The following is a 17,481-nucleotide window of genomic DNA, read 5'->3' on the forward strand; positions in this document are numbered from 1 at the left end:
ATACTCATGTAAAAGTGAGTCACTCATGTGAATATTACTTGAGAAAAAGTCTAAAACTGATATTAAACATACAAATAAGTATTAATGCCATATAGGCATCAAAAGTGAGAAATGGCGAGAACTGGCTTCACTTTCTCCTCCTGTTCCATCTTGTCGCGAGTAATGAAGGAGTTCAGGGGAAATATATCAAGAGTAAAAGTAAAACCCAAAAGAAATAGAATAACTCAAGTACAGATACTCCCCAAAATACTTAAGTACAGTAAAGTATTTTTACTATGTTACTTTACACCAGTGTGTTGGGTATGACAAATGTGCCTTTGAAAGTGGTGTAGTGTGTCCACGGCTTAACTCTGCACCACAGTAAAGTCATGCAGTTTATTTTCTGAACGTCATGGACTGTTCTAGTTGTTCTGAACAATGTTGTCATAACATCTGCATGACCGTTGATAAATGACCAATAAATGTCAGTTTCTCAAATGTTGCTTGTGTCTAAATTACAAATAAACTGCATGACTTTACTGTGGTGCAGAGTTAAGCCGTGGACACACTACACCACTTTCAAAGTGGTCAGATCACAGTGCAGTTCACACTACACAACCTTCTGTCTTGTGATCAGGAATGTTTAAGTCGTTGTGGTTTCAAACTACATGACTGGTCTGCGCCGGGGGTGGGTCACACATTACAAGATCTCTCACCAGGAGGAATCCCAGAGCAGTCTGTCGGGACTCCAAACTACCTTTTGTCACGAAAACACAAGTGGGAATTGACACCAGAAATTGTGCGACACCATGCACGAGACAGGATTATTTATCTTTTATATGACTCTTGATCACTGTAAAAAAAAAAAAATTACAATAATAATTTAAATAAGAAATACACTAAAAACCTAGCAGCCTAAAAACCTAAAACCTACAAGAAAAGTAAAATAGGTATGTTGTGTGTTCCTGGCTGCGGCTCCGTGCACTCCCGTCTCTCCTTCTCAACCCCCCGCATCTGCTCTGATTGGTTGGATTATCTGTAAACATTCAAGCGTCGTCCCGTATTTACAAAGTGTCAGTCAAACTGAACTTGTGGAAAGAAAAATCAGAAATAGTATAATTGCTCGAAGATGGATTTGGGCGCGGCCGCCTCGGGTCTGTGGTTGTAGATCAATGCGTTCCTCTCCTCCTCCTCGCTGTCGAATGTGTGGGAACTCTTCCTGGCTGTGAAGGGAAAGGACAACAACAACAACAACAAACCTGTTTACAGTTTGCTGATAGCAAGGCTGCTTCGTGTGATTTCCAGCTTACAACAAAAAAGTTCAAGCTCAAGGTAAATGAAGCAAATAAATGAAATACAAATTGGGCTGGTATTTGTCTATATATTTCAATTCAGACCTTTTTAAAATGTTTCTTCCCATCTTGTACAACTGCTCAACATCGCTGAACCCTTTGCGACTGAGAAACATACCACTCTGCTGCAACTTCTGACTTAAATGTAGTTCAATGGGCAAACTTTTCAGAGAAAAAAAAAGTAAAATCTCCTTTTTAAAAATGAGAAACTCAATATCTTTGTCACACCCAAACGGAAAAAGAAATGGTGGCAACCGTGCATTTTCACATCCACATTAACATAAAAGGCTAGAAACAGGAAGTTGCGTCGCTTCCTACAAACGACCTGCTTTGGCCAATGTTATGCTCTTGATGAACTGGAAATAAAAAAAAAAAGTCATTCTCCAAAAAATTTGATATCACATGTTCAAAATACAACAAAACACGTGACTATATTGTTACCTTCCTGATTAAGATTTGATGGATTTTTTTAAGGCTTAACATTTAAAAGCAGAGCGGTTTTCATGCTATTCTACACCCAGATTTTTGCCAAAATGGGCTTCAAGGTCCACGGTTTGCGCGGCAGCCCCACCTTCGCTGACGAAGAAGTCGGCCATGAAGAAGGTGAGCCTGACGGCGGAGGGCGAGTGGGCGATGTAGGGCCTCTTCCACTCGAAGGCGTTCTTCTCTGGATGCCACTGGGTCCCGTAGATGGGCAAGTCGTACCCTGCAGAGAGGTGGGGGGTCGGAGGGAGCACGCTGAACGGGAGGTCGGCCCCTTGGATGGGGTCATGTGACTCATCGCCTTCTTTTACCTTCCACCGTGGACACAAATTCCGTCCTTCCGTCCGTGTTCGTGGACAGAACTTTGTAAAACACCTTCAGCTCTGGGTTATCATTGAAGTTCTGAAATGAGACGTGTGTGTGTGAGGTCAGGCCATACACGCTACACTGTTTTTTGTTTTGTTTTTAAGTAAACATAATACAATAGTATATATAAGTATATAGCCTGTAATTGACAGAACCACTATAGGGCCGTCAGGATCGAGGCATTTTAGTTGAAGAGTTAATGTAATTATTTTGTTAGTTTTATGCCACTATTATAGTATAACCTGCAAAACTTTTTTGTGTAAAGTGCCCTTTCATGATGCTTTATTATTATTTTATAACAGTGCACTAATTGGACTGGAGTCATTCGATCATTTAATTTGTTGAACCAATATATCCTTTTGCTGTTCTTAACTTGAAATATGCATCTTCATTTCTACATTTTAAATTGAGAATACATAAAACAAATTGATTTATGACACAAAAGCATTTTTCCAAGTTGATCCAATGACTCAAGTGCAATGTTCCTTGTCATTGTGTAATAATAAATGTGTATCATCTATTGCATAAAATCTTTTGATGATGACTTTGGAACATACTTATTCTGGTCAGACAGTTAATTTTCCTCAGCTCGACTGGTGGAAAATTACATTTATCGCAACATTTCTAACATTAGTTTAATATTCCCCTTAAATTTGCTCAAGTTATCCTTCTTTATTGAATATTATCATTTTGTTTCAATAAAATAAGGCCCTAGCTTTGTATTATAGTTGTAATACATTAACATACTCTTGTCTATGACCGTCTTAAATGGCCACAAAGCTCAAGGCAAGTCTAAAATATGTATTTTAGGAAGCCACATGGTTTAAAGTGTGTCTGTATATTGGAATATATACGATAATATAATTTGAAGTGTTAGCGGCGCTTCCCTGGTGTCAGGTCGTTGGACTACTGATCCCCTACCTTTGTTGTGATACTCCATGAGTGGGAGTTTTCTGTGAGCGGCTTGGTTCCCATGGCTTCCAGTAGATACGCCGGAAAACCGCTGAACATCCTGCTGGCACGGGATTCTGGAGGGGAGCCCAAATAAGTTAAGGGGCGATCAAAAAGAATATATATAATAATAACTAAATTACTGACACATTTACTTCACCGGCTTTAATGGAAGTGTCTTTGTTTGCAGCCATGTTGTATTTGTGCATTGTTGATAATATTGGAGCAAAGCACTGAAATCAAAAATGTCCACAATAACACTGCAAATCAACAACATGTATATATATATACACATACATACATATATACATACATACATACATACATATATATATATATATATATATATATATACATACATATATAGTATATATATTTTTACCATTGGTAAAGCTGAGAGGCAGCGACACGCCGCTGGTGTTGGTGTGTGAGAGAAGCACCTTCCCGCTGGTCAGGTAGGTGAGCTCCTCAAAGCCCAGACAGGTTCCCCACACCGGGAAGAAGTCCCCCCTGAGGTTGGCCTGGAACGGTGTAGAAGTAAAAACACATGAGGATTTAAAAATAACTCAAGTGATAAATGTTTGGTTATACTGTTCCATAAAACGCAGGATTACCTCTACAGCAAGTTTATAAAAGATTCCCGCAGCCCTCCCGTAACCAGATGAGACGATATCGGCCCCTCCACCTGGGTAAAGGACGCTGTTGACGTGAGAACAATGAATCAACGCAAACAATTACGTACAAAAATAAACTAGAATTACAGGTGCTAGGCAGTACTATAACTTAAAAAAAAAAAAGCACTTGAGGTGAAATAAAATATTTTTTTTCTCTATCGTTATACAAAATCCAATGAGAAACCAGTCAGAGAATGTGAAGTTTGACGGTTGCTATGAGTTGATATGGACTCCAGTCGCCATTTTTGGAGGTTTACTTCCATTCAAACACATAGAGAAATAGCTAAAATATAGTAAGTTTACAGAAATTAAGAAAGGGAGGAGAAAAAGAAGGGTAGAGGCTTCACACAAGATGGATGCAAGATTTTCGGTGGCCGTTTTTCACTGAACAACATTTCTAAGTTGCATTTTAACAGATAAATGCAGAGCAAGGGGATGGTAGGTTGCTGGTTGGATCCCAGGCTCCTCCTGCTAGCATGCTGTAGTGTCCTTGAGCAAGACACTTAACCCCTAATTGCTCCTGATGGCTGCGTCCGTCGGTGTTTGAATAATTGTAAGTCGCTTTGGATAAAAGCGTCTGCTAAAGTGATCCCTCAAGCGTGACTTCGGCTTCACATTCCCTATAGTAATGACCAATCCAATGACGTTTTACCGGTGACAATAATGTTTCAATTTTTCTATTATACGTCACATTTACCCTAAATGCTTTGAATGAAAGTAATGACAAATCTCTGCAACGTGATTACCCATTAATGGAGTTGAAGAGTGCCCTGTACTGCTTCTCCGTCTGGTTTATCCTGTAGGAAAGGAAAATAACTTTGTCAAAGTTCCGGAGCGTTCCATCGATCAACGTCTGTCCGTCTGTTTGTCACAGCTCCTGGAAAACACGCCTACCTGACGGGCACGACCCTGGCTCCCGCCGACTCCAGGAACTTGACATAGGAGGCCGCGATGTAGGAGCTCCTGCCCGGCGCAGGCTGGTACAAGTCCTGCGCCAGGACGCCTGGAAGAGGAAAACACCACGTCATAATAATAATAATAATAACATTCATTATCATTGTGAGACCTATTTTGTGACGTTGTTTTGTGGAATCAACACATTGTGTGAAACAATAGTTTAAAACTGTAATATAAATACAGTATGTAAAGCTAGTTTGAACCATACACAGGTAGTAAAATAAACACATTAGCGTAAATACGTAGTCGTCAAGTTGGAGTTACCAATAATCGGCGCATCATTCCTCTCGGCAGTCGAACCGACGGGAACAAACGACATCGTGACGCAGAGAAGTAATAAAAACATTTTAACTTCTAAATAATAAAGGTTTTTCTGTATTAATATAAAAGCAACGCGTCGCGCCGTCTTGTTATCTCCGTTCCGCTCAAACTGGCGACAACGTCCGGTTTTTGCCGATTAAACCTCCGCTCGCACGCTGGTCACACGACCGCCCCGGGACCAATCAGAGCCTCCGAAAGTTATTGGCTTGTGACGTGTGCGTACGACAGCTTGACTTCCGTACCCGTGTTGCCAAGTCCGCGGTCTTCCCGCGGAATTTGGCTGCTTTCAAAGTGTCGGTTGGGATGGGTTGAACTAATTTGCATGCAAATTACATAAAGAATATCTATAAATATGAATATAAATAAATGTAATTTTGTCGGCGAAAAATCGGAATTCGCGCATCACACTGATCGTTTTTGGGCTGGTTTTTCGACTTTTGGACCTGGCAACCCTGTTTCGATGTTGCGCCAAAAAGTGCTCGTCGGCCAAAAAGTGATTGCAATATGTATTTTGTCATTGAAAAGTTGTTTATGTCTCTAAATAACTTGGTTTCATTCATGAGAGTTATATTTTGGAGATCATAGCCCACCCAGTCAATTTGATCAGTTAAAAGGCATTTAAATGGACAACACAACTCATGAAATGAAGTTTTGCACTTCCCAAATTTGCACTTCTTCATTTTCATTTGCGAAAGTTGAATGATTGCAGCTCCTACCTTGTGACTGAAAGGTTGTTTGCGCCGCAAAATGACTTGTTTTTTATTTATGACGGTTAAATTGGACAGATAATATATAATATAATATAATATAATATAATATAATATAACCACTTACATGGCGGGCGATCCGTTTTTGACGCCAGACTGACGAGCTCCGCCCATATCTCCGCCATATTTACGTTTTGCGCAAATCACAATGCCCCACCGCGTTTTTTTTGTATAATTTGAAAGTGGAGAATCAGAGCTTCCAAACAAGGGGTCACTTGTGCAAATCAAGCAAATGTTTCTAAAGCTATGACTTGTTAATGACAAGGTTGTGTTATCTCAGTGTTTCTGAGATAATCGCCTCCAAAGTTTTACCCAAACCAGGGTCATTCAGCTCAGGTCACAGTGCAAATGAGGGATAAACAAAGCCTCGTGGCTAGATAACGTACTGCTGAGTGGGCCAATCACGAACAGCTCAACAACACACAACTCGTTTTGTTAAGCTTTTGTTTAACAGTAAGAATATATTATTATTAGAACTATTTTATTTTTACACAAAACAATGTTATCTAGCTGCTAAGAGTCTAAAATGATAACTTGCTCAAAAGATTGGGAATAGTGGGAAGTTTGGTGGCTGCTATGGGCTCCGGTCGCCGTTTTTACAGGATCACCCCTTTCAATCGCGTTATGGCCGAACTATACGAAATCTTTTTAACTCAGAAAACGCCGAGCGACGGTCACGGTCGACGCGACGCGTGGTCCTGCAAATATGGCGGCTTGCTCCAGCAACGTGACGTTACCTTCCCCTTCATTTTTTTAAATCTTTAGTACACAACATGGAAAAGATCAAATAGTAAGAGAGTAAAATATAAAGTATACGGATTTTAGGTCGCTGGATATGTACTAGTTATTTGACTTTTTAAACCTAGATTACATGAAAGCCGCGTTACAGCAACATCTAGTGTCAGATTTGCAAACCGCCCACTGCCGCCACTGCATCATCCCAGTGAGGTAAAGTACCAATACACTGAATTACTCCCTTAAAAGTACCACACAAACATTTATATTTGGGTCATATCAAGTGCCCTGATATAACATCATTACATAACATAATGTCAAAGGGCTACGTTACCTTTTTTTTTTGCACAAGTTCTCATGCAGACCCTGATTACAATAAACAATAAAATAGTATAACTGGTCATTTACAAATATAAATCCTATTTTCAAACTAAAGCAACACGACAAAATGTAGTACAGTAACAAAGAAAACCTTTTTTTTTTTTTGCATCAAACAGAAGAACTCAGACACGGTCATCTAATAAAGAATATTTATTTCCAGTGTCTATTGAGGGAAGGCGTTGTGCCCATGTTCTACTGTAAGCAACACAGGCAAGATGTTTCCCTGTCAGAAAACATGGCGTCATGCAGTTCCAATTGTTGTTTCTCTCTCCCAGTCAATCCCAGGACGTGCATGGCTCGTGGGAGGCAGAGGAGGGCAAGCGCAAATAACAGGGCATATAAACATTGAAATATAAATTCAATGTTTTACATTCTCTGTGAAAGAGCATAATCAAACCCCCCTTCAAAAAAATAAAATGTGGAATGCTTATAAAATTTGATTTCCATAACATTATTTCAAAATCCAGTAATTTGCCGACAAGGTAACAGCATCTTAATCTATTCATGAAGATCAATTCAAAAATAGGCACTTTGTTTTCCTTTTGGGGCTAAAGACACAAATCACACTGATTTGTTTTCCTTTTAAATGTTACTTTTTGGAGTGTATATTTGTAAATAAAAAAAAAATGGATGCAACGAGAATGCCAGACTTTAGTATGAAAATTTCATTACAAGATCGTATCAGTTGATATTCCATAAAAAACAAATAACATTGTGTCCAGTCCCTCAAGCTAATATCTGGCTGTTATGGCTGTACCATAAAACCGTTCTATGGTACACAGCACAGAAAGCAGCCATGAATTATTCCCACATACTTCAGACAAAAAGAAACATGTAATGTTTTTTTAACATGACATTATCAACATGAGCAACTAGTGTTAGTCAACGTACGGGTATTACATTCTTCATACCAACTATTATTATAGAAAGAAATGACCATGATTCCTTGGAAAAAAAGGGCAGAGAATATGACAGATTCTTCAATAAGTCAGGCTGAGCCTTAAAAATGTCATTTTGCGCTGTTTCAAAGAACCCAGACTACATTTCATCTGTCCTTTGTTGCTGTGAGAAAAACGTTTTTTTTTTAGGCCAGAGTTCAGGTGTGTGATACCTTGGTTATGATTTTATATAAGGAAGTCCATTTTCTTTGTCTGTCCCACTACAGCTGGCAAACATTAAATGCAATAAAACAAAAATCTTGCTTCTTTCCTTTTACTCCAGTAACAATCCATATATGCCTATACAGAGTATATACAACAGATACATACAGTATATATACTTATATATACTTTGTAGAAAAAATATTGTGCAGTAATCTCCGCTAAAATACCAACATACGTATGTTCACACAGGCAATCTCTCATCTCTCACAGGCACCCAAACACACGTGCACACCCAGCTCTGCGTCACAGATACTGGTAGAACCGCGACCGGACCACCTGCGCGCCGGACAGTTTGTGTGGGTGAGCGTCGGCCACCAGGTTTGCTTTGTTCTTGCTCGGCAGTCCATTCCCGTTGACCCGCTCGGCTGTGGGCTGCGGCCCCGGGGAGGCTGAGGGAGAGGGTCTCTGGGAGGGCGGGTCCTGGGCGTCTAGCGGGTCATCATCGGGGAGAGCTCTTGGGGCGACCGGCATGCTGACCTCGGAGCCCCCCGCCCGGCAGCGCTCCCTGGAGATCCAGTCCCGGATGGACAAGTCCTGAGAGGAGCATCTGGGCTTCAGGCGGTCCATGGCTGACAACTCGGCTGCCTGGTCCACCCCACCCTGCTCCCTCCAGTCGTTGATGACCGCCAGCTCAGCAAAGTCCCTTTGCCCTCCCATGGTGTGCCGCCGGCGGATGCTCTTCTTTTTGCTGCGGGCGTCAGGGGCGCGGCTCTTCTGCGTGCCCAGGCCGAACATGTCGTCGGCGGACGGTCTCAGCCGGAGCTTAAGCCTCTCCGTGATCTTGAGGCGCCAGGCGGGCTCGGCCCGTTCTGGCTCGCTGCGGGACGAGGAGCTCAGGCTGCCGGTGGACCGGCCCTTCTTCATCACCTCCAGCACCCGGGATAGCCGTGTGGACGACTCCGCCCTACTCTCGCCGCTGCCGGACACAGCCTCCATCGACGACTCGCTGTCAGTCTTCTGCCTCAGGGAGCGTCTCCGGGATAGCGTGTCGCACTCGATGAGACGATGGCACGGAAAGAGGCGCCGCGCCTCCAGCCTCGGAAGAGCGTCGCCCTCAGTTGTCAGCTCTGCCTTTTCCCGAGCCCCCCGGATGGTCTCGGGGTGGGGCGTGGACTGGCTGCTGCCGCCCTGCGGGGCGAATACCGGGAAGTCGCTCTCGCTGTCAGTCTCCATAGGCCGCCCCTCGCTGATGAGCTCGCTGCGCTCGTCGTCCGCCTCCTCCCCACCCTGCGGCTCAGGGCTGAGCACACTCGACTCCGCCCCCGTTAGGAAGGTGATGGAAGATGTGGTGGAGTAGTCGGAGGTGATGGAGCTCACCTCCGCGCCTGCGGACGCACCGGCCGCCGTCCCCACCCCCACTGCAGGCAAGTCGGCTCCCAAAGTCCACTTCTTAGGCCGCGACCTCTGCACTGATGCGCCGGAGCTCATTGTCCCGAGGTCTGAGGTGCTCTCATCCAGCTGGGAGACAGGGTCTGACAGGGAGGACTTCCCTGAGGAGGCTGTTTGGTGACTGGAGCCCAAGGGTTTTGGGGAAGGGGACGGGGACGGCTGTCGGGGTGGCGTCTTGTCCTTCAGAAGGAACGAATGCCGGTGTTCTTTTTTGGCTTTGAGCATCAGGTCTCCAGTCCTCCCATTCTCTTTCCTCACCTCCACCTGGATCGGTTCCTTTGTGTTAGCACTGGACCCGGTCGGCTGAGGGCCATGGGGGCTCAGCTTCTGGCCAGGGAGTTCCATCTTTGGGAAGATGGCGTCCAGGTCGTCATCCGAGCTACTAGGCTGTGGTTTCTCCTTTGACTTCTTTCGTTTGCGGCTGGCTGCAGCAAAGATGGAGGAGACCAGGAGCTCTCGGCTGCACTGGTCCTTCCCTGAGCCCCAGGAGCCCTGAGGGGAAAGACATGGGGGGAGCGAGAGAGAGAGAGCGAGAGAGAGAGAGAGGAAGACAAAACAACATTATCTCTGCAGTTGATGATCGAGGCGAGCAAACAGACGAACCCTATCACCCCTGCCTGAAAACTCCACTCGGCATCGCGCTCCTTCCTCTGAAGCTCCACAAACCAGAGAAGTGGACAGAGATTCATCGTTAGGGGCATCATTAACACGGAGAACAGTTGTGTATCCATGCCAAGCTTCAAGCTTGCAGCACAGAGAACAGTTGTGTATCCATGCCAAGCTTCAAGCTTGCAGCACAAGCGGGAGCATGCGTTGAAGCAGCCCTGTGGATGTTGCCGTGGTTCAGATGCAATGATAAAAGGCCACTGACTTCTGCGATCAAACTGTGATTCAAGCTGCAGAATATCTGCTTGTTGGGGATGAAGAGTCGAGTTCAATGCGTTGCTCAGCTGGACATCCAACAGACCCATCTAAACTCCTCCAAAGGTGTATCTGATCTTTGAGATGGAAGGCTGCTAATCATGTTGAGCCAGCGTTGACAAACTGAACGTGGCCGCACCTTTCTCTGGCATCTCTGCAGCTGCATGGTGGTGCTACCCTTGACCTGCGGAGGCCTTAACGCTGGTCACCTACCTCCTATTTCCTAGTGTCTTACCCTAGCAAAGCCCAGAGAGGTTTGAATGACGCTTCAAACTCACCTTAGATCTGGCCGAGTCACTAGTCGGTGAATCTGCAGGAAACGGAGAGAAGTGGAAAAAATAAGTCTCGACTTAACGAACAAAGACACAGACCATCACAAACACCTTGGGGGTGAGGCGTGAGAAAATGGATGGAAAGGGTGAAATATAAGGGAGGATGAGAGAGAGTTCAGACATGTTAGTGAGAGCTGGAACACGGAGCAGGACGGATGGACGGACAACAGGCCATGCTGAACAATGAGCTGTGATCCACGCCCGCTCAGTGTGGTCGTGAGCGTTCTTTCCCAACTCTGACATTAAATCAACCTTTTTTAATTGAATGTATTTTCCTTTTCTTTCTCAGGAGTGTACCGCTGACAATGGGCATTAAAATTCAGTGCGCTGTGTGATGAACAACCAAACAACAACGGACAGGTAACGTGCCATGCAAAGCGCTTGACTTGGAAATAGTAAGTTAAGAGGAAATCTTACCCTACACAAACTAATTGACTGAAGAGGTTTATGTATAGTCCAGGGGTTCCCAAACATTAATGGCAATGGCAAATATATATATACTTGATATCCTATGATATACTGCAGTGTGGTTTTGCATTTCACTTTAACTGAAAAGAGTGGCAAGTCCCACTTCCAACATTAGTGAAATTGACTAAATATATTTTGTGGGAAAAAAAAATCTTATGTAAAACGACTTGGCTGCAGGCCCCTTTTGGTACCCCCAGAGGGCAGCAGACCACAGTTTGCATACCCCTGCTCTAGTCGATAAAAAACAATATCCTAATGTCTTAAAGTAAACACAGTAAAGCACTGAGAGACAAATAATGACTTCAACTGAGGACCAGACGGTGAATGTGTGACAACACTGACACGTGGTGATGATGACGTCAGACGCCTATGGAGCAAACCAAAAGAGCGGAGGTGACAGGGGAGTCCCAGAGGGGCTACTATGCTACTATGAAAAGAGAGGACGCTACATGGGAGAGAGAATGTCAGCACGGGGAACAAAGACAGTTACATTCAATCCACTGCTGCTGCTTAGATTCTTCTCTGCACATGAATCGCCGTTCATTTCAACTAGTGCTGCGCGATACGTGATTAATTATTGCGAAGAAACCCAGGTTTTAAACCTGTCCAAATGGGTCTCGGGCTGCATTCAAAATGGTGAACTGCGTTTGACTGTGGTTGCACTGGAGCAGCTGATTTCACTCAGTTGGATCTCTAGGGATTTGGTTAAGACTAATAAGCAAATCCATACGGTCGAGTCAAAATCCCGGAGTGGAATTTAACTATCTGAACCTGGATTTTCCACCTCTGCTAAATAGTGGGCAAGTATACCATTCTGGACGCAGCATGCACCTTAAACTGTCATACAGCAAAAACACCATCCATTTTTAGACCATATCGCCCAGCACTAATTTCCCACTTTTTAAATTACTTTTAGGCCAAAGCCGAGCCCCCCTACACGCCCCTTAGAGACAGATGACACAACAGTAGAGTGCACAGTGACTGGTGAGGTAGCAGCCTCGGGGCTGGGTCCATACCATGCTATCTCTCCTGTTGGAAAGCTTGCAAGACAGTGAGGAGAGACAGCGAAGAGCCTTTCAGACAGTAGCACCGCTCTGGGTTTGTGTGTACTACGGTAGAAACACCCACACCACCACCGGACACTTTGCAGTACCACGTAGCTGCTCTGCCATTTTTTTTTTGCCGTCCTTGATTAATTGTTATTTCCGTCGCCCTCGGATGTGTTTGTTTATTTTTTTGGTTTCCTCGCTTTTTAAAAAAGCTGCGGGTTCCTGCAGACAAGGCAGCTACACTGTGGGCAACAGTCCTCCTTCCGCCTACAGTCCCAGCTGTCCATCACGGACATTATCGAGTCCATCAGTGACATCACGGTGTGATAGGCTCCGCCCACTTGGCCTGTGTCAAGATCAGTATGTGTGAATGCGGGAGAGGGGGAAAGCTTCTAGGACACCCGACAGAGCCTCACTACAGACAGAGGAATCACAAGTGGCTTTAAACACATTTGCTTTTTTTATGTTGTTTGGTCTTCTTTGGGAAAGAACAGGCAGAGTTAGTGCGACTCTAAGAAGGGGAAGAGGTTAAGTTAGAAATAACACACAACCGAGTAGCAGAGTTGGAATTAAGGGGCTGAGGGGTCATATAATGGGGGATAAGGACAAGGGTTAATGTTTCTAACACCAAAGAAACTTTGGTGAAACAGTGTTTTCCCTTAGTGGGCGGGGCATGCGCCGTGAAATCTTTAACAACTTAACTTTTCTGTTTCCTGATTGTTAATCATTTTGTCCATGAAATGAGAATTTCTAATGTGTGCCAATTTAATATTAATTATTCAACCCGCTACCTGTAAGCCGTGGAAAGTTAAAGTTAAAACATCCTAAATTCTTACAACTCTCCCACTAAAAAGATCTTTAGGGGGAAACACTCGAGAAAAAAATGAAGACGCACAGGAAAACTGCACAGGCCCCTCCTATTCAACGGCAACAGTCGAAAGCATCAAGATGGCGGGTTTAGGAGGCAGGGCATCATCCATCAATGTCATTTTAAAACATGTTAGATCTAATCACAGGCTCGTGGAGATAGAATGGAGTGAAAGTGAATGATGCTGTCACCAGAGTTAGCAGCTGTTTCATTTCAGTACAGATAATAGCACTCCAATGAAGTACCAGTTGCAAACACACTTTATGAGCTGCAGCTGTATTTATCTCCAGCTGTCACAGCACAGCCAAAGGGGTTAATTGTCACCCTCAACTCATTTCAAACGAGTGGAAACTGTTTTCCATGAAATGAGGAAAATTTGCATTATAGACAGAAGTTGATTCTGTGGCGTTGAAGTGCATAAACAATATCTGTCGCTATAGAGATTAATTGCGTCACAAATTGACTTCATAACCCCTAATAAATCGCTGTGAGTGCTTACAGATAGTATCATAAAACATGCTCACAGTTAAATTTAACACCTATAATGAAAAAATATCCACAGTGTTACCAAATTGTAGCATACATACACATTTTCTCAACTTCTGTGTACAAATACCACAAGGAAAACCAAAATGGCTTTCCATGGAGAACCTTCCTCCAATCTCTCTGCACGAGCCTGACATCACTGGATGAACTGGGGGGCGTCAGAGGAAGGCGGACCTCCGTCGGAGCAGCGTGTTACCTGATACTTCTCCCTGCGACGTCCCCGTTCGGCCGATGTTGGTGAGCAGGTGATCGATGTTGGGCAGCGGCTGCGACTCCACAGCGCTCTCCTCCTGCGAGGTGAGATGGTGAAGGTAGATGGTGATGTTTAGTTATTACCGCTTTCCAGCATCATTCAACAGAATCCTATTGTCAATTTTGTGCTTTGAAATACCCTTTTTAACAGATAAGTTGGATTCTTTAAGGGGGTTTTCTTTAATGTATTTACATGGTGTCTTGCAGGTATGGTAGTTAAATGTTATACGGTTAGAACGGTTTCCTCTAGGTAAATATGAAGGGAAGTGATGTAATGTTAATGTTGAAAGTAAGACCTGAAATTCTAACCTCAATTTGAATTTAAGACTAAGCATCTACAGATATTAAAGGTGCAGTGTGTAGAATTTAGAGGACAGAAAATAATATTCACAAGTATGTTTTAATTAGTGTATAATCCCATGAAAATAAGAATCATGTTTTCTTTACCTTAGAACGAGCCATTTTTATGTACATGGGTGGGTAGGCTTCACTAAGGCCACCATGTTTCTACAGTAGCCCAGAACGTACAAATCAAACATCACTCTAGAGATGGGCCTCCCACGAGTTTCACGGCCACCGCCTCTTCCACGGAGGCTGCCGGTCGCACCGCCATGGGGAAGGGTATATTCAGTTGGTTGCAATCTGCAACCGCTAGATGCCTCTAAATTCTACACACTACACCTTTAATTATGAAGTAATTAATTTCCAACGTGTGATGAATAACACAGCTCACTACAAGACAGTTCTTGTAACATAACAAAGTTTTTTGACAGCATGGTGAAACTACACAGCTACCGAAGTTCTTAGTAGTAACCAAGTTAAGTCAAGGTAATATTGACAAAAACATATATTAATGAACTAATTAATACTTTCATTACAAAAGAACCTCTAACTTTACTAGTACTGCTTGTTTCTACATACTGTTTAGCTGCCTGTCACTGACAAATGTACTTAGTGTATTGTAATTGGCTTTGGACAGAAGCGTCACATGACATAATGTTATGTGTACATATTATGAGCAGGCAGGTGTTGATTAAAACTAGAAAAGTCTTTATTTACTGGAATGCAGCCAACATTTTACTACGTTGCAATATAGAATCCCAGAGGACATCTACTCTACGCCACTTAATCAAGACCTGAGAACATGTCTATACTCACCACGGGCTCTCCATTTCCCTCCTCTGTGAAAAACCAGTCGTACTGCAGGAGAAGCAGAGCAGCAGGGTTAGTGGTGTTGTTCTACCATTTCATCTGATTTCTCTACAGAGAGTCCAGACGGCCGCTCACGTTCTGAATGAGCGTCTCTACGATCTTGTACTGGTCGGGCATGTGGGTGACCATGTGCGTCATGTTGTCCTCTGATGCCCGCACCAGAGTGGGACCGAACACTATGGCCAAGTTCCTGGGCTCCATCTGAAACAGGCACGTCCACATTCAATTTAATGACATTTTGTTTAATATGATCCATTTTACTGTAGAGAGGGGGAGAAAACTGGACCGCAGGCAGGATTCGAACCTGTGTCGCTGCAGGCTTTTAGCCTGCATGGAACACCTACTTATTTGGGCAATCTGTTATTTATTATTATTTATTTATTATTTATTTTATTATTATTATTTATTATTTATCTGTAACTGACTGGACCTTATTCTTCTCTGAGTTGTCCGCGACGGTTTTCAGGTGAGCCGAGAGGAACTTGAGCGTCTCATAGTGATGATCCGGGAGCTGGTGAAGCTGTGGGAGAGACGGGACAGAGGTCACGGTTAACAACTTCATGAGGACGCACAGGTTCGATAACGACACGAACGGCAGACGGGACCCACCAGTCTCTTTAGCACTTTGAGCCGTTCCACAGGATCTTCTGTTCTGTTGGCCTCAATGAAGTCTCCATACTTTTCTGCACAGAAAAAATAAAAGGATGAACATCTGAGGAGCGAGCGACACGGGTGGATGTTTTGACAGGTGTTGTGCTCGCACCGCCCAGTAGGAGGCAGCCTGAGAACACGGCTTACCGTTGGTGAACAGCGGCTCTGGAAGCTTCCTGAAGAAGGATTTCAGCAAACTGCTGATCACATTGAGGTCCCTCCATTTCTGGCAAAGGAGAGGATTAACAAATTGTTATCTTATATTATTATGCTCTATCCTGATTGGTCAATATCAGCAGTCAGTTATTTCTGAATAATGGCCACTGTCTATTATTGATGCCGTTGTCAAAGGCAACTGATTCACGTCAACACTAGTACATAGAAAATACAAATGAAGACATATATGCAGATACGTCCAATTTAACAATGGGTTTGTCATATGTAGTCATTTGTCATATGGGCAGTGTTTTTTTTGGGGGCAAATTTCTTTTTTTTTTTTTTTTTCAACCTGTGCTGTCAGCATGCTGGGCATACAACACAGAGTATTTGTATGCCATTGCATTCAGGACAGAGTTAGTCTGCAAGAGGAGTTCAAGTTCTCAACCTGCAATTCAACTCTCTATTAATTCTTAAATCATCAAGAACTGCTGCAATAACTCTGTCCTGTGGATGCCCTGTAGAATGACAAGAGAGAGAAGCCTCGCCGCAGAAGTAAAAGGCCAGCAGCCGCCCCCCACACCCCAACCCACACCCAAAACGACAAGGAGTCCTCCCAGGGGCCCCGAAAGGGTGGTCCGCGTCAACCCTCAGCACAAGGCTCAAAATGTCCCCGTTCCTCGACACTATGGCTTGGGAGGCGAGGATTTGTTTTCTGGCTCGTGATAAGAGTTTTGACTCACGTCGTCCAGGATGTCGATGTCGTTCATGCCCTTGTTGTTCAGCTCCTCCTGCATGTTGGAGATGGCGGCATTGTTCCCAGGAACCCTGTAGATCCCGGTGTACTCCAGCCCGCGCTCCTCCACCACCTTGCAGCACACCTCCACGATTAGAGGCACAAACTGCAAAGACACGCAAAAACATGAACGGTACCATTTAGAAGCAGTGATCAGAATCCACTGTAAAATTGCCAACATTTGAAAGGATTTATAACTGTGTATTGAGCCACAATTTTATGTTGCTTTAGTCACTAACTTGTTAATTTAAAAGGACCAAAAGCGATTTTAACATGTTTAATATGGTCTCTTTTTTCGGTATGGTGAGAAACCTTTCTTATGTTCTCTTGGTCCCGCTGACAACTAAGGTAACACATATTTGTATTTTATTGTATTTATTGATTCCAGGCAGGAGCACCATTACTTAAAACAAATGAAAAAAATACAGCTAAATTAAGCAACTGTCACAACAAATATGCATAATCACTAGGAGGATAATATTTTAAGCAAGGTTCCTCCTCATATTCTCATTTTCCAAAACCTAAAAATTGAGACGGTATGGTCCTTTAACTAAGTAGATTCCTATGCCTGCTGAATTAACTTCCTGATGGGGAATGATGATGTTAAATCATCATTAAATCAAAAGAGGTCACCGCTCGTCCAGGTTTCAGTTAAAATGGATTTCCTGACAAATGAGAAGGTGGATTGTGATTCTTCTCCACTTGTCACTGC

At 43.6% G+C, this 17,481-nt stretch overlaps 2 protein-coding genes across 3 annotated transcripts in view; both read right to left on the reverse strand.

Annotated features, from left to right (window-relative positions):
- Window positions 1-798: 798 nt before the first annotated feature.
- Window positions 799-5,197, reverse strand: ggh (gamma-glutamyl hydrolase (conjugase, folylpolygammaglutamyl hydrolase)). The gene is made up of 9 exons (XM_080019930.1): window positions 5,027-5,197; window positions 4,700-4,808; window positions 4,552-4,602; window positions 3,746-3,830; window positions 3,514-3,652; window positions 3,102-3,208; window positions 2,126-2,216; window positions 1,903-2,037; window positions 799-1,202 (listed from the first exon to the last, which is right to left on the reverse strand). The coding sequence occupies exons 1-9, from the start codon at window positions 5,106-5,108 to the stop codon at window positions 1,084-1,086; spliced, it is 918 nt and encodes a 305-aa protein (XP_079876056.1). The 5' UTR covers window positions 5,109-5,197; the 3' UTR covers window positions 799-1,083.
- Window positions 5,198-7,101: 1,904 nt separating this feature from the next.
- arhgap21a (Rho GTPase activating protein 21a) overlaps window positions 7,102-17,481 on the reverse strand; it is a 101,541-nt gene continuing 91,161 nt past the window's right edge. For both annotated transcript variants that reach the window (XM_080020005.1, XM_080020004.1), the window contains 9 exons: window positions 16,717-16,875; window positions 15,965-16,043; window positions 15,776-15,849; window positions 15,597-15,686; window positions 15,242-15,367; window positions 15,113-15,154; window positions 13,899-13,992; window positions 10,718-10,749; window positions 7,102-10,010 (listed from right to left, as the gene is read on the reverse strand). In XM_080020005.1, coding sequence (XP_079876131.1) covers window positions 8,373-10,010; window positions 10,718-10,749; window positions 13,899-13,992; window positions 15,113-15,154; window positions 15,242-15,367; window positions 15,597-15,686; window positions 15,776-15,849; window positions 15,965-16,043; window positions 16,717-16,875 — 2,334 coding nt within the window. In that variant the 3' untranslated portion in view covers window positions 7,102-8,372. The remainder of the gene's footprint in view (window positions 10,011-10,717; window positions 10,750-13,898; window positions 13,993-15,112; window positions 15,155-15,241; window positions 15,368-15,596; window positions 15,687-15,775; window positions 15,850-15,964; window positions 16,044-16,716; window positions 16,876-17,481) is intronic.

The sequence above is a fragment of the Zeus faber genome (genome assembly GCF_960531495.2).
Source record: "Zeus faber genome assembly, chromosome: 19".
In the NCBI taxonomy this organism is placed as follows: Eukaryota; Metazoa; Chordata; class Actinopteri; order Zeiformes; family Zeidae; genus Zeus; species Zeus faber.